This window comes from Trifolium pratense, linkage group LG2 (genome assembly GCF_020283565.1).
Source record: "Trifolium pratense cultivar HEN17-A07 linkage group LG2, ARS_RC_1.1, whole genome shotgun sequence".
NCBI classification, from domain to species: Eukaryota; Viridiplantae; Streptophyta; class Magnoliopsida; order Fabales; family Fabaceae; genus Trifolium; species Trifolium pratense.
Genome location: NC_060060.1, coordinates 37,935,979 through 37,952,866, shown reverse-complemented (window position 1 = coordinate 37,952,866; position 16,888 = coordinate 37,935,979). Strand labels below are relative to the sequence as shown.

General features: G+C 32.0%; 2 protein-coding genes across 2 annotated transcripts; one reads left to right on the top strand and one right to left on the bottom strand.

Moving 5' to 3' along the window:
- The first annotated feature begins 7,946 nt into the window (after positions 1-7,946).
- On the top strand, positions 7,947-12,860 carry LOC123906294 (O-fucosyltransferase 35). The gene is made up of 9 exons (XM_045956178.1): positions 7,947-8,750; positions 9,726-9,863; positions 9,980-10,052; positions 10,151-10,221; positions 10,306-10,394; positions 10,854-10,986; positions 11,175-11,407; positions 11,506-11,982; positions 12,119-12,860. The coding sequence occupies exons 1-9, from the start codon at positions 8,259-8,261 to the stop codon at positions 12,315-12,317; spliced, it is 1,905 nt and encodes a 634-aa protein (XP_045812134.1). The 5' UTR covers positions 7,947-8,258; the 3' UTR covers positions 12,318-12,860.
- A 776-nt stretch (positions 12,861-13,636) lies between these two features.
- LOC123906295 (12-oxophytodienoate reductase 3) lies at positions 13,637-16,426 on the bottom strand. Its single transcript, XM_045956179.1, has 5 exons — positions 16,038-16,426; positions 15,715-15,855; positions 15,036-15,166; positions 14,733-14,915; positions 13,637-14,551 (listed from the first exon to the last, which is right to left on the bottom strand). The coding sequence occupies exons 1-5, from the start codon at positions 16,136-16,138 to the stop codon at positions 13,893-13,895; spliced, it is 1,215 nt and encodes a 404-aa protein (XP_045812135.1). The 5' UTR covers positions 16,139-16,426; the 3' UTR covers positions 13,637-13,892.
- Between the last annotated feature and the right edge of the window lie 462 nt (positions 16,427-16,888).

The following is a 16,888-nucleotide window of genomic DNA, read 5'->3' as shown; positions in this document are numbered from 1 at the left end:
TGGGTATGACAGAAACTTCTTAAGCTGCTTTTATCTTTTTTTCCGCCACACTACAGGGCTTAGTATAGTTTATTTATTGAATTTAATTGTTGTGGGACTAGGATTTGATGCGGTAAAAGTAGCACGCAGTTCAACGCTGTTTTAAATTTTAATCGTTAATTTCATATCAGACGGTCTAAATTACATAATATCAAAATTAAATATAAACAATCTCAGACGTTCATTATAGATCGAATGATTAAAACATGTAACTGTGTGACAAAAACTCCCATGTGATGTTTAAGAACATTTGAATATTATGGTGTATTCATATAAGAAACTTAAAATTTAAGGTTTTTTTTAGCTTATAAGTTGTTGTTTTTATTACCAGCAAAAAAACTTAAAATAATAGGGTAAACAAATCGGCCCAACAGACTAGTCTTATTTTATCGGACCTGAATTTGGTGCAGTTAATACCTATGACTATATGCATTTGGTTAAATTAAGACCGTTTGATCAATATCAGACAATTTAAATTTAAAATCAAAATTTTAATGTTTATAAAAATTCAAAATTATTTTTAAATTTGAATCGTCTTATTTTAATCAGATGGCTTCGATGTATTGACTGTATCATGACTGCACCAAAATCGACAGCTCTCAATCCATTTCCCATTTTATCTCTCCAACCTTAATTTTGTTTTATCCAAGCATTTTTTTAGTGGTGTTAATTTATATTTTGAAGAGATTCATTTATATACTTATAAAATTGAATAAACCACCCCAAAATTTTGAAATAGACAAATACCTCTTGAAATTATAAAACGTCAATCAAATTACCCCCTGACATGGACTCTGACTGATAGTGTCGGGAGTAATTTGATTGATATTTTATAATTTCAGGGGAGTATTTATCTATTTTCAAATTTCAAGAAAATATTTGACGAATTTTAAAATTTTAAGGGGATATTTGACGGTAACCTATAAAATTTGACACAACATGACATAGCTATATATTTGGTGTGGCTGAAAGGTAACATGAAATAAAATGTTCTTTTGTTGGATTGGTGGATGAATATCACGTAAAATTTCAAATGTTCCCTTTTTTTTATACCAAAAAAAGTTAAAAAATATTATATTCACGAAAAAAATTCCAAATTAATATTCTAAAAATATCATATCTTAAAGTAATACATCAAAATAAGCCACTAAATTTGATCTAATGGTGAGAGATTTGAGTAGTATGTTATAGAACCTATTTTTTTTTTTAAATAGTTTGGTGTTGAATGTTTGAACTTTGATGATACACAAATCTTTTGTTTTTTTTTTTTTTTTTCATACACGGGACTATAATTTATTAAAACAAAACGGGGCTGCAAGTATAAGGATTAAGGAAATAGTGAAAGGAAATTTATTTATTTTTATCACTATGATATTTGCATGAATTTCATTTTTGATCGACGACGTCATAGCAAAATCATTGAAAACTCACACATATAAAGTGGAGTGATCGGAGTTCGAACCCCAATTCAACGTCCGACACTAGCAATTTGACATTTCTATCAGTTGAGTTAGAATATGTTGACATATTTGCATGAAATTTATTTATAAAAATATGTGTCCTTGACCGTAAATAAATAAAAAATATGTGTCTTAAGACACACGTTAGCAAGACCTAAAAAAAAATACAAATAAATATTCATTTTGACCAAATATTCAAAGACTCTTATAATACTAAAGAAAAAAAGTTGTACCAAAAAAATAAATTAATATTGTAGTATAAATTAATACTATTAATTTATTTTTTGTTTATACTAATTTTTTTTATATAAATAAATATATAAAAAAAAAAATTGTTCCCGCGTTTGAAGAATAACGAAGAAAAAAAATTATGTAAAAGAAGGAGTATAAATTAGTGTGAATAGCTTATAATAATAAAATAATAATCAAATACAAATCTAAGGATAATGAAACAGAAATTGACAATAGATAAAGAAGATGTCCAAAAGATTAATCGACAAACCTCATATGCAAAAAGCTAGAAAAAAATTGTGGCTTGAATAAAGCAACGAGACTTGCAGCATATAGATCAACAAATCATGCAACCTATAAAAGGGAAAAAGTAAATTTCAAGTTATATAGATCAACTCTTGTATGAAAGTGAGAAGACAAATTAGGAAGAAAAACAAGTATCTAAAAACCATTAATTCAACACAATCTACCAATGAAAAATTATATAAGCTAGTATGCATCCCCTCATAAACAATAATCAAATACAAATTATGGAATTCTTAACCATTAGATTACTTAACCAAAAAAAAAAAATCAAACACAAATCTTAGAATAATGAAGAAAAAAAATCAATAGTAGATAAAGAAAATGTCCAAGAGATAAATCAACAAATCACATGGAAAAAAAACTAGCATCCAACCCCCTATAATAATTTGGGTTATTTCTTACCTTAATAGAGATCCAAAGAAGGCAATTTCACTCGCAATAGGAAATCAATCGACTTCGAGAGCGGACAACCTATAAATGAGGGAAAATAAATGTTGAGATCGATCAACTCTCGTTTGATTGACATTGCGAAAAGATAAATGGAGAAATAAGTATATGAAATCATTAATCCAACACAACCCACCAGATTGATTGTGTAAAATCGAAAGGGGCATACAGAGTTGTGTCTTGAGCAGCTGCGCAAATCTTTACGCTAGGGTTAGAGAAAGAGAATTCTTATTATATAAGAGCGAATAGTCAAAGTCTTCTGACTCATAATTGCTTTGACCGATAAAATAATATTTTATTAGAAAACATAACAATTTTTTTTTTTTGAAGAAGCTAAATTAGCCCATCCAAATTGGCGCCAGAGAGAATCGAACCTCAGACCTCAAGAGGAGCACACTCTCAGATCCCAAGCCAATACCAATGCACCAACTCAAGTGGGTTAAAAAACATAACAAAAATTAATCAAAAAAATTACCATAAAAGACTATCTTTTAGCATAAAATACCCCAATTATGTTTATGACTCCCCATTTGTTTTTGTTTTTTTTTCATTCACTCTATCCATAGTCTTATTCATAAGGGATAAGTAAATACTTTTTTTAACTGTTCTTGACATATATTAAAATTCTTTTTATACACTTTAATTGTAAAATTAATTTTGGTAAAGAGAAGACCGAATATAAAATGATTTACTGTATTTAAATAAATTCGCATAAATTATTCTGATAAATAGTAAAGTTGAGTTCGTATCCTAAGTGGCACCTATTTCAATATCTCTCTCATTCTTATATGGATAATGCTGGACATATATAATGAAATAAAGTTGCGAATGAGTTACTGGAAAAAGAAGAAAAAAAAAGCTGCAAATGAGTTCGGTAATGAATTGGTAATGTCCATCAAATTTTATACTATCTCCAATTTTTAATATAAAAAAAAAAATCATTATTTATATATATTAAAAAATTTATATATTTAGACTATATTATAGTAGACTAGATACATTAGTTTTTTTAATGTATCTAAAAAGTGAATTTTTTTTAAGACTGAGTATTAATTATTTGATTGGTCCACGTTGTTTTTCGCCACCATTTCGTAAAAGATTCTTTCGTCATACTCCCGCTGGTCCTTACTATAAGAATAAGTTGACTTTTTAGATATATTGAAAAGTGAATGTATCTAGTTTATAATATAATCTAGATACATTTATTTTTCAATATATCTAAAAAGTCAATTTCTTCTTATATTAAGGACCGAGGAAAGTATATGACATTGTTCTTATATTTCAGCAAAGTTTCTCTCTCCCTCACTTCTTTAAATTCATTTCTAAACGACGAATTTGTTTAGATTAGACACATAAAATTGCAAAAAGAATAAGGACAACAGATGATACAAATCTAAAATAATAAGTTTATAGGGAAAGGAATAAGTTTATACCAATGGAGGTTCTGATTCTAGTGGTGTGGAGGTGGGAATAGGCTAGGCCGAGCTAGGCTTTGCCAAGCCTGAGCCTGGTCTGTCAAAAAATCGAAGGTCTGAGCCTGGCCTGTGGCCTATCATAGGCTTAAATTCTAGGCCTGAGCCTGGCCTTTTGAAAGTCTGATGTGGCCTGTTAGCCTGTTTAAAAGCATATTTCATATGAACATATTTAAATAAATAATTATATTTATTTTGAAATATACTTATGAACTAATAAAATAATGTTCCATTTGATATTTTAGAGAATTTGACTATATATGTCATCATATTTCAATTCTAGTTTATAATAATACATTTATATATGTTAAAAACTAATGTAGATTAATAAACTTAAATTACTTAAAAAGTTAATAGATTTATAATTTAATCAAAGTATAAATTTTAATATATAAATAATAATCGTAATAAAAATATTATTCATGTTAACTTAAATAGGCCGGCCTAGTAGGCCTCAAAGGCTTTTTTAATGGCCTGCGGCCTGGCCTTTTTAGCTAAATAGGCTTATAAAAAAGCATTGGCCTGCTCTATTTAAAGAAATAGGCTGGCCTGGCCTGAGCCTATGTAGGCTAGGCCTTAAGGCCATGTAGGCCGGCCTGGCCTGTTCCCACCTCTAGGTGTGGTGTTTGTAAATTGAGTGATGAAGAATTTTCGATAAGTTTAATGTGAGAAATATTCTTTTGTGGGTAAATTCTAATATGACCACTTTAACGAGTGGTCCATGGTGGATCAGTCAAAAATAACATTATAACGAATACGAATTTTATAAAATTCACCGTTGGATTGAAAGTTTATATAATATAGATCATCCATAGAAAAATTTAGAAAAATTGAAAATTATTTGATATGTTATTGAGACACATCAAGATTAACGGTTTATTAAATAACGTTAATCTTGATGTGTCTCAATAACATATCAAATGATTTTTTAAAAATTTTAAAAAATTTATGGATGATCTATACGATATAAACTTTCAATCCAATAGTGAATTTCGTAAAATTCATATTCGGTAGATCATTTCTCCACGGTGGACCACTTGTAAAGGTGGTCCACCGTAGCATTAGCCTTCCTATTTAGGAGTTAAAGTGTAAAATAATTAGAGTTAGCAATTCCACATGTAATAAAAACAATTGGTATTTTATTTTACTTTTGTGTCAAAATGTTGAATTAATTTACTGATTTACTGACATACAATTGATTCGTTGAAACTTATTTGGGTTAGTCTGGTGATATTGACTTGAAACCTGAAAGTGTGTTATTCTTTAAGGTCCGAGGTTCGATTCTCTCTAGTGTCAATTTGGGTGAGCTAATTTAACTTCTTCAAAAAAATTAATTTGTTTAAATGGTAAAAAAAATGTTTTTGAAGGAAATTAGAAACTATTCAATGATGGTGGAAACCGTTAAAGACTTTTGAGAGAGTCTACATGAAGTTAATCATCAAGTTGAACTAAAAACAACTAAATAATTGAGTCTATACATCACATCTTCAACCAAAACTTTAAAATATCATGGTAAGTCTTCACACACACACACACACAAGTTAAACCTCTGCTCCTCAATTCAACGTGAACTTTAACTCACATTTGATATAGCAACATCTTTTTTCTCAAGTGTGAGACTCTTTGCACACGTTTGTGATCCACCACCAAGAATCACTCCACTAATAAGTCGATAGCGCTTTGGTACCACTATTGAAACTGTTGGGAACCTACTCTAAGATGAATCTATTGAACTAAAACAACTACACAAGTGATTTTGAACATAAATCTCAACATTAATTACCAAAATGTAAGTCACTAATCAACTTTTTTTTTTTGCAACGGTAACCACTTGTTTTACATGGTTATAGTGTAGATTTATGTAAAGTGGTTTTTTTTATGATATTTTTTTATTTATTTATTTTCATAAACCGAGTATCCTCCATTGAGTTTGTGGGATGCAAATGGATAACAAACTCTCCCCAAGAGTTTTAACACTGCTAGAAGAAATTCGCATCATGCATCTAAGTGCTTTTTTTTTCTCACAAAAGAGGTTTATAACATTTCATTAATAATAAAATCTTTAATACATATAAAAATATCAGTAAAAATATGAAAATCAACTAAATATGTGGTCAATCTTATAAAACTATAAATAATTTCATTGTTTTATCTAATGATAAACTTAACATATGAAATTTTGTAAAATGAAATGAGAAAACACGTCTACAATTTTCGCGATAGCTCCAAAATCAAACTAATCAAACTTATTGTTGAAACTATCCACCACACATTTAAGGTGTAACTCAAAGACTAAAAATCAATTATAGAAGTTAAAATCTAAAAATTATAGCTTCAAAGTAAAATCACATCTTTTTTTTTTTTCCAGATCTGCCGCCTCACTCCCTTTTCATCCAAAATTTCATCTTCAAGATGTAGCCTTGCTACTGGGTGGTGCGATCGTGTCTATTAGAGAGAAACTCTTTCCTATCGACGTTTTCTTCTAGAGTCTTCCCCGACCGCCTTACATTTAGATCGCAAATGTAGACCTTTTGCTTATACCAGTAGTTTCTGGCAGTCTCCCCGTGCCGGTTGCTTTGGTGGGTTGCAGTTTGCTAAGATCTGGGCGGAGTTTGTTTGGTTGTCGGAGTTTACTTTTAGCCCGGAAGAGCTTGATTTGGCAAGGATGTTCTTCTGTGAGTGATGGTTCCGTTCCGCTTCAGATCAACAATGTTTCTGCTCGGATTTTAGTTTATTGGGGTAGGTCATGGAGTTGGAGTGGGACTTTTTGTGTCCTTGTTTGACTTTGTTATGTTTGTATTTGGTGTTGTGTTTATGCTGCATTTTTTGCAGTCTTGTACCTTTTATCACCATTTATATGTCTTATACTAATGGTTAAATGTTATAATATATATTTACCGATTAAAAAATAAAAAATAAAAAAATAGAATTAGAGAAAAAAAATTATACTCAAGGATATATTGAGTAGTTTGAGTTGAAGATTAAAGCACTAGAAGATCCAAAATTCAAATTGTGACAAAGGTACTGAAAAATGTTAATTTATCAATTAATTATTAATTTTGATTGTTAAAAAATACTATTTTACTCAAGAATATTCAAACATGTTAAAATTAATTTTGATTTTTTTATAAAAATTGAAATCAAACATACACTCAATTCTATATGCAAAATAAATTTTAATTGAAACCTCCGATATACACTAAAATTAATTTCGTAGCCATGCATTAGAATAACTTTTCAAGTCTCCAAAAGTAAATCAAACACATGTATTAACCAAGATAAAGATAAACTATGAAATGCTTTGCTGGGATGCATAGTCTCTCTATGGTCAAAATAAACGTGTGCAATTCCGCGTGCCTCAATTCTCAAAGAAAAAAAACAAGAAAGTGCCATTGTTTCATTTTAAAATTCTACTCTATTTTGTTTTCCACTATTAGTTTAATTTGATTTGAAGGTCAGTTCTAATATGAAGTGATTCCCCATAAAGTTTTTAAGAGATTGAACAAAAATTGAAAATGCATTTTGCCGTGGGTTTTATTGGTACAATTTTTTAGTCAATTTTTCTTGCATTCGATTTAAATTGAATGATAAAAAAAAACTTTAATTGGTGGTATATATTATTAGAGAGAAAGGGGAAATGTTAGTAGCTAATGGTGAATAATTTATTTTAAGTAAAAAAAAAGTTTTGGCAGTATGTTATAAGTTTTGGTTCGATCCCAGCTCATTGTAAATAAATAATTTTTTTTTTACTTTAGAGTGTAAAATTATTGTATATATAAATCATTACTAACAAATTAAATATATAACTAACAATTAATTGGTAATAGAAAGAATTTATTTTTTTTTGGTACATTAGAAGAAGAATTATTTTTTACTAATAATAATAATTAAATAAATATTAATGACAAAAATTACAGCGTCTCTTTTGTTTAACCAAAAAAAATTTACAACCTCGCTAAAAGATAGAAGAATCTACGCACCCATTCATTTTTGGGTCATGTAACTGTAAGTCTGTAACAATAACAACGACTTATACTAAATTTTGAATCGCAAATCATCATTACCATCAAATTTGGGATTTGTTTTTCCACTACCCAATTAACAACAAGGAACTAACTACGAAACAGAGCATCTAGACGCAATTTCTGACCCGCAACAAAAGGAAAGGGTATTTATACATTCATTCATTCATTCACCAAAAATACACTTCATTAACAACACTAAATTAATTACCACAATAATACAAATTGATTAAGAACCAAATAATACCGTATCTGTATTTGTATTTGTATGATTAAAATTAATGTCTACATTCTCCGAATCCAACTCCGATGGCGGTGTTTCTCAGCGAGTCAACAGTCCACGTTTCTCCGGTCCGATGACTCGTCGAGCACACTCTTTCAAACGCAACAACACTCATGCCGGCGCAACCAATAACGCCGCCGTAAGTGGCGGTTCTCTTAGTACTCATAATGAAGTTGAGCTTCAAATCAACTCTCCTAGATCGGAAGATGGATTAGAATCTGTTTCGGAAAGGAAACATGGTCATCATCATATTCATAATAATCATCTTCATCATCATGTTTCTCAGAGAGTTCATGGTGGTGTTGTCAAAGGTTTTCTTAAGAGACCGCTTGAATCTATTGGTGTTGTTGATTTGGGGTTTAGAGAGAAGAAAAAGATTGGACATTGGATGTTTTTGGTTTTTTGTGGTGTTTGTTTGTTTATGGGTGTTCTTAAGATTTGTGCTACTGGTTGGCTTGGATCTGCCATTGAAAAAGCTCAATCTTATCAGGTATTCTTTTTTTTTTCCTTTCTATCATTATTGTATCTTAGTCAAATATTTAATTTATTAATCTTTTGAGTTAGAAAAGTTAAGTTTTGTATTTTTGTAAATTTTGGTTTGATTTTGTCATCTGTTTGCTGTTTTTGTTTTTGGGTTTTCTGGATAAACAATCTTTTTCTATTTTCAAGTGTAAAATATATCATGATTATTTAATTATTGCATAAAAGGTTGAATTTGCATATTGACAAATGTAAAGTTTCTTATCCAACTTAATTTGTAAGTCAACATGGTATTACTAATGCTAATACTAAGTTTTCAACTTGCATCTTCTTGTGAGTATATATTGTTTGTTGTTTTTGGTTGTGTCGAATTAAGCTACTGGGTTGTTTGGAACAATATAGGAATTACATAAATTTCTCAACTGTTGTGGTATTAGTGTATTGTATCGTCTGTATCCGATAGCTACCTTGTCAACTATAATGAGGTGAATAATTTATTGCACCAAAATGTGAAAATACCATATTGTAGGAAGCTGGGTTGGATTAAGAAGTAGATATATCATTATCTGATTTGAAAACTATTTAGACATCTCTCAACCTGTAATTTGATCTCACAGCTACCTTACCAACTTTAATGTGGTGGTAAACTTAATCAAGAGTTTTTGTATTGTTGGTTTTTATGCACTACTGTTTACCGAAGACAGACATTACAACAGATTGTGAAAATAGTAAATACTGTATGGTAGTGAACTAGGATTAATTAAGAATTAGATAGATCATTATCTTCTTTTTTCTTAGTAAAAGGCGAAAAAGTAGATGTACCAAAAAAACAAAAGGTGAAAGAGTAGTTTGATCTGTGCTCATCACAAGGCTCCGTAGATAGACCACTATCTAATTTGACAACTATTTGCATTTTGTTTGGGGATTAGATGGAGGGTGTTTGCTTCTTAAAATCTACTAAGTAAATTATTTTACTTTTTATCAGGAACTATCTGACTCCAATGGTATTGATAATCTAATGGACAAAAGATCCCTTGGTTATGAATATAGGAGTCGAGAAGGAGATGTCGAACGGACTCTAAAGACGGTAGAAACAGGAGTAGGTGGCAGCCACACTGCTAAAGTGAGAATTCTAATCTATATCTCAAGTTTGTGGTCTAAATGTTGTTCGGTTCTCAATATAGGCATATTCAGAAATATTTTTGCCTTTTCATTAATCAAAGTTTGCTTTTTATTCAGGAATCAGAAGTCTGGTCTAAACCCAACAGTGAAAATTTCACCCAATGTATAGATCTGTCTAAAAATCATAAAAGTATGAAAATTTTCTACGAATTTTACTCCTTTAACTATTATGCAGTTGATTATTCCATGATTTCCCTCTGCTCACTTGCAATATATATTTTTTGACAGAGCTGGATGCAAAGATCAACGGATATATTCTTGTAAATGCTAACGGTGGCCTGAATCAGATGAGATTTGGGGTATGCTGTGTTGATTTCTGATGGTATATTATAGAAAGGCAGGCGGAAAACATAATCTAATGTCTAAATATATTTTGATTGCAGATATGTGATATGGTTGCTGTTGCTAAGATTATGAAGGCAACACTTGTTCTTCCTTCTCTTGACCATACCTCGTACTGGGCTGATCAGAGGTTGGTTTACATTTTGGATCTCTTAGCAAGTCTATCATGCCAGTGTTTGCTGAAAGCCTGAAACTTTATTCAGTTTTAGTCTATGCCGATTATCCGCATTAGTTGATATAGTATAAGATTTTAAGCGACAGACTTGTTTAAAAAGCATGGTATATAGCACAGAACTAAAGACTATTAAGTATGTGCAAGAAATGTCGTAGAAATATAGCTTTATTTTGTTGGTACTCTTGCAGCATTATTTTAAAACTATGCCATCAATTTCAATCCTACAATCAAAACCTTTTCTTTAGACAATCATCAGTTAAGGGAAGAGTGCAGATGTCAGAAAGCTCTAATTAGTTTTCTTAATCTCTAATATATATTTTCTCCCTTTTGCTATCAAGTAATTAGTTTTCAGCTTAAATATTCTCTCATTCAATATCTTTTTGGTGTATAACTTTTGTTTCAATATATTTGCAGTGGCTTTAAGGATTTGTTTGACTGGAAGCATTTTATTGATACATTGAAGGATGATGTCCACATAGTAGAGACATTACCACCTGCCTTTGCCGGAATTCACCCTTTCTCAAAAACTCCAATATCTTGGTCTAAGGTAACCATAGCTTGTGTGCTCAAAATATGTTGATTAATTGATTTACCATATTCTTGTTGTGTCATCATAATTTATTTAGACGCTTTGTGTCAATGCCAACATATTGCACATCATATAATTGCATCCTCTTTTACCGATGCTTCGGATTACGGTCAATGAATATACATAGTGCTTATGCTTATTTTCAGGTTCCTTATTACAAGACCGAAGTTCTTCCCCTCCTAAATCAACACAAAGTTATCTATTTCACACATACCGATTCACGGCTTGCTAACAACGGCATTCCAAAATCCATACAGAAACTAAGATGCCGTGTAAATTACAGAGCATTGAGATATTCAGCTCCAATTGAAGAATTTGGAAACAAATTGGTATCTAGAATGCAGCAGAATGGAAATCCTTATCTTGCCCTTCATTTAAGGCAAGTTACAATCACAATATCGTAATACATTTGTAAGATCAATTGCTTCAAATAAATGTTCCATTTCTAATCACCTTACGATCTCTTCTTTGTTATAGATATGAGAAGGATATGCTTTCATTTACCGGCTGCAGCCACAATTTGACTGCAAAAGAAGATGAAGAACTGAGACGGATGCGATATGAAGTCGGTCACTGGAAGGAAAAAGAGATTAATGGGACTGAAAGGAGATTGCTTGGAGGTTGTCCGTTAACTCCAAGGGAAACTTCCTTATTACTTAAAGCACTTGGTTTTCCATCACACACCAGGATTTACCTCGTAGCAGGAGAAGCATATGGAGAAGGAAGTATGAAATATCTCGAGGATGATTTCCCCAACATTTTCTCTCATTCCACTCTGTCTTCTGAAGAAGAGCTGAGTGATTTCAAGAATCATCAAAACATGTTGGCAGGTATTGACTATGTTGTTGCCCTTCAGAGTGACGTATTTCTTTACACTTACGATGGAAATATGGCGAAGGCTGTTCAAGGTCATAGGCGCTTTGAAAACTTCAAGAAGACGATCAATCCAGACAAGTAATACATTCATCATCTATTTCTTCTATATCAAATTTTACCATGATGGTTTCGCGAGACACATTTTAGATTCACTGTGAAACTGTTTCTTGTTCGTTCCCAGTATATAAAACTGATTTCAATGGTTTTGATGCAGGATGAATTTTGTCAAACTTGTCGATCAATTGGATGAAGGAAACATTTCTTGGAAAAAGTTTAGCTCCAAGGTAAAAAAACTTCATAGAGACCGTGATGGTGCTCCATATCTAAGAGAGTCGGGAGAATTTCCAAAGCAGGAGGAAAGCTTTTATGCAAATCCTCTACCAGGATGTATTTGTGAAACAAGAAAGGAGTAGATACTCGGTCTCGGTTCATAGCTCTCTTTCTTATGATGGTCTTATAAGAGCTGCAATCATATCACATTGTGGCCGAGGGATGATATTTTTTCAATAATTCTTTATTCAGGAGATGGCAATGTGATGATTGTCCAAAAGCTAGATTATATCTGGTGAGGTGCCATTGCTATATATTGCCTGGATGTTAGGATATAAGATTGCAGGTGGTGGTGATTTGTTAAGATTAAGAAACTAAACTACCCAGATGCAGTTTTAAAGCAAGGATCAAGTTTGGACTGGCCAAAGTATACTACTGTCAATACACGCAATAGATACTAAACATCATACCTTAATATTAAGCAAACCTCATTCTAACCACACTTTTGAATTAATTTTTTTTGCCTTAATTATTTTATTTGATACTTGTATTATAATGAAAAAGGGGTGGGACTGAACTAGCTGTATTCTTATTGCACCATGTAATATTTGAAAAGGATTATATCTAGCTTCTGTGCATCTGCAATTCTTTTCTTTTGATAAATTATGCATCTGTAATTCTTTTGAGCAGGTTTCTTACAATCTATAAAACACATCTTTTACCCCTTAATTATTTTGATTGAAATGCATTTTTTTTTCTGCTTTTAATAATTAAGCTTAACCTCACATAATCCAGGCTTAATGTATTGGCCGGCAGACTTATTTCAACTCGAGAAAAAGAATGATAATTGAGCAATTATTTTAGGACAAGTGTGTGGTTTGCTTTATATGACAAGGAATTTGTGGTTGAAGTTACCTTTTATTAAGGAAAGGAAATATACTGTTCAAACCATAGTTCTCTAAATTTTCTCCTCAATTAAAGCAAACCATTACTACTAAAAGGGACTGCCAGTAGGATCCATGTGTTATGCCAAAAAACAACTGTAGAATTGAATAGCTATATACACATGATAGTTGATTGGCTATTATTCTTATTCATTGGCTACATTATTAGTCCCCCCCATTAGGGAAAAAAATAAAAGAAAAAGGAAAACGATGCTTCACTATAATAATTGCTTGAGTCTTGAGAGATTGATAGACACCTGTATTATAATTATTTTGCCAATTGGCAAAGTAATTCGAAAATTATAACAGGACTGCAGCCTGCAGTCAATAATATACTTTGAATATGTCAAATAGTAATCAATCTCTAGTCAAAAAGTCAAGGGGCTAGCAAATGCAAAAGAGGTAAATTTGGGGGGCAAAACTGCACAATTGAAACTTGGGGGACCAAGATCGCACAATTATCAAACTTAGGGGGTTAAAATCACACAATTGAAACTTGGGGGGCCAAAATCGCACAATTGTGAAACTTGGGGGCCAAAACTGCAATTAACCTATCTTAATTTATACTACAAGTGTAATCTCACCTATTGTTAGTACAATTATGCAAATTTTATATTCACAATAGGTGGAATTACATTCATGATAAAAATATTCACTTAAGATTTGGAGACTCCAATTGTACATATAATAACAAAATCAAATTTTGAAATGACGCCGCTCCCCCGTGCTACGCACGGGTGTCCTAGCTAGTGATAAAAAAAGCGGAAACAACAATCAAAGGCGTGCATTTAGCTCCGTAGTTCCATTTCCTTTGCTGAGGAAAGGATAATCAGTGTAGCCTATAACAGGATCCTGTGTGTAAAATGTCTTCCTGTTATACTTGTTAAGAGGTGCATTAAGCTTAAATCTTAAGACCAAATCTGGATTAGAGATAAAAAGACGACCAAAAGATACCAAATCAGCATCTCCTTGAGCCACAGCTTCCATTCCTAACTTCCTAGTGAATCCACCACTGCACATGAATGTTCCCTCATAAGCTTTTCTCAAATTCCTCATCAAATGAGCTTCTTTTTCCTCTTCTTTTTTGTCATACTCAGTTTTGCTATAAGCTGTATATCGAGGTTGCGTAACATGAAGATAGGTGAGTTTTCTACCAAGCTCTTTCTGGAGATTGTTTAGTCTCTCAATCACTGCTAAGCCTAGTCCGAGAGGGTCAGAATCCATAGCATCATTGTGATCAATTGCTGGTGAAATTCTCACACCGACTCTTTCTGCTCCGATACCAGAAACAACGGCTCGAACCACCTGAACTAAAAACCTGCATCGATTTTCAATTGATCCACCATATTCATCTGTTCGATCATTGATTCCATCCTTCAAGAATTGATCAATCAGATATCCGTGTGCCCCGTGAATTTCAACTCCATCAAAACCTGCATGTGTGTTTCAATTTCATCATCTTGCATGCTTTGTCATTAAAATCACATAAACATGAAATTAGTCCATATCCGTGTAGAGCACTTGTATGTCCGCACGAGTATGGATTAATTTCATTATTCGATAACTCAACCAAAAATTAGTAAGCCAAATGAAATCATCAAACAGATATAAAACCTGCTCGAATTGCATTAATAGCTGATTGGCGATAATGCTGGACTATTTCTGGTATCTCAGAAGTGGTAAGTGCCCGTGGCTCCGGATATGTGCCATAGGAACCATCTGGCAAAAGAATTTTCCACCTCTTTGAAAGAGGTTTCGTCGTGGACGAAATGGGTGGAGCACCACCAGGCTGATAAACTGTTTCACAATTAAACCTGTCAGTGAAAATAAGTTCACAACAAGTAACTGCAACAACTTGTTACAAACATAGCAAATACTAAGAATTTTCCATGCAGTTGATTAAGGATTGAATGTTACCAGAATGAGATGCACGGCCAACATGCCATAGTTGACAAAAGATAATGCTGCCTTTGGCATGAACGGCATCCACTACATTTCTCCATGCCTCAACTTGTTCCTCTGTATATATTCCAGGTACATGGGGAAACCTGCGCCAGACGCGTTCAATCAAAATACTCCTCTATATTACAATACATTAATCTAACATTTTCATATGTAAATGTTAGAGTGAGTGGGTGAGTGAGTGTAGCTGCATTATTTTTTTATTTTTTTTTGAGTATTATAATCACTAGAAATTGGTTAATAAGTGGAAAATCTCAAGTTCGAATCGTGACTCATGCATATATAAAGCAAGCATATATAATGCGATGTCCCTATGCTACCAAGTGAGTTATGCTCAAGGGATTTTGATGGGTCATTATAATAGAAAAAATTTGTTAATATTACTTGCAATTACCAACAACTTATGGCACAAGTTGTAGTCTCTTAATTGTTTAGATCAGTGAGGATACCTTGGTTTATAAAAAAAGAAAAAAATATTTACTTGCAATTTTCAAAATGAATACAACATTATTTGTTTTGCCTATAATACCCTTGAGTACTAGTATATTACAAAGAGAGAAATGTGTGTGGAATAAGTGGGAAAAAGAGGCATGATGGGAAGGAAGGAATAATATAAAGTTGAGTAGTATGGTACCCATTAGCGGTAGGAGAAATGGTGGTTCCTTCAGTGATGAGAAACCCACCAGGACTTGATCTTTGAGCGTAGTATTGAGCATGTGCTGCGTTTGGGATCCCATTCAACGCTCTGCATCTTGTCATAGGTGCCAACACCACCCTGCACCATACCACATCAGATCACTAATTGCTCCAATTTTGTGGGGGGATCATAAACTATTTAACTAATCTAATTAAAGTATCTCAAAATAAAATTAAAAAAACAAAACAGTAACCACCTAACAAGTTGTTGACAGTTGAACAAATAAATTAATAAAGTAAAATGGTAGTATGAGAGAAAACCTATGAGAGAAGTTGAAGTTTGCAATCTTGTAAGGAGAAAATAGGGTCGTGTTGGCTCCTTGTTCTTGTTCTTGTGTTGAGTTTGAAGAATGATCTGTCATGGTTATATTTTAGTGATGCTGGATAAATTTCCTCTACTAACAGTAACAGGGATGATGATGATGATGGATCAAATTCAAGAATTAAAAATGATGATTTTGTACTGCTGCTACCTCCCGGAGATATCATATCAGTTTGCATTCATCTATGTCATAAATATATTGCAAGTAGTATTTTCCTTCTAAGTGGGTTCAATTCAACACGTGATTCAAATTTAGAGACTTGTGATCACACGTTTAGAATATGGACGGTGGTCGTCAACTCGTACGTCATAACACTAAATTCAACAACTATGGATTTGGTCCATATATCAACTAAATACGTCAATTTTTACTATCATGTTTAAAAGAGACTTTGAGATAGTATTTTTTTTTTTGTTTTTTTATTTTCACCGCCGGATTATTCTGGTTTGTAAGTCAATTCTAACATCAAGTGGTGGAAGATGGAACTATAGTCCTTCTTACCAAGTTTAGTGTCAATCATCACCAAACTAACAATTGGTAACTTGAGATAGTAGTACTATTACTATCATGTTTTTTTAGATGATAAATGACTATAATGTTGAAATTTGTTTTACTGGTATTCTCGTTTGGCGCTACTTATTTTCTACTTTTCATAGAGAAGTATAAAATTGTATTTGATCCTATTTCTCCTCAAAAAAATTAGAGAAATAAAGTTAAAAAGTAAAAAACAAGGAGAAGTTAGGTCAAAAATAATTTTTTACTTATTTACTACTTTCAAGGAGAAGAAAA

Bases quoted from the DNA above. Each gene is read 5' to 3' on its own strand.
- LOC123906294 (XM_045956178.1), top strand. From the start codon at position 8,259: ATGTCTACATTCTCCGAATCCAACTCCGATGGCGGTGTTTCTCAGCGA. The intron at 10,053-10,150 runs GTATGAAAATTT...ATTTTTTGACAG, and splicing joins TCTGTCTAAAAATCATAAAA to AGCTGGATGCAAAGATCAAC. The intron at 10,222-10,305 runs GTATGCTGTGTT...TTTTGATTGCAG, and splicing joins TGAATCAGATGAGATTTGGG to ATATGTGATATGGTTGCTGT.
- LOC123906295 (XM_045956179.1), bottom strand. From the start codon at position 16,138: ATGACAGATCATTCTTCAAACTCAACACAAGAACAAGAACAAGGAGCC. The intron at 14,916-15,035 runs GTAACATTCAAT...ATTGTGAAACAG, and splicing joins TGGCCGTGCATCTCATTCTG to TTTATCAGCCTGGTGGTGCT. The intron at 14,552-14,732 runs GTTTTATATCTG...ACACACATGCAG, and splicing joins TATTAATGCAATTCGAGCAG to GTTTTGATGGAGTTGAAATT.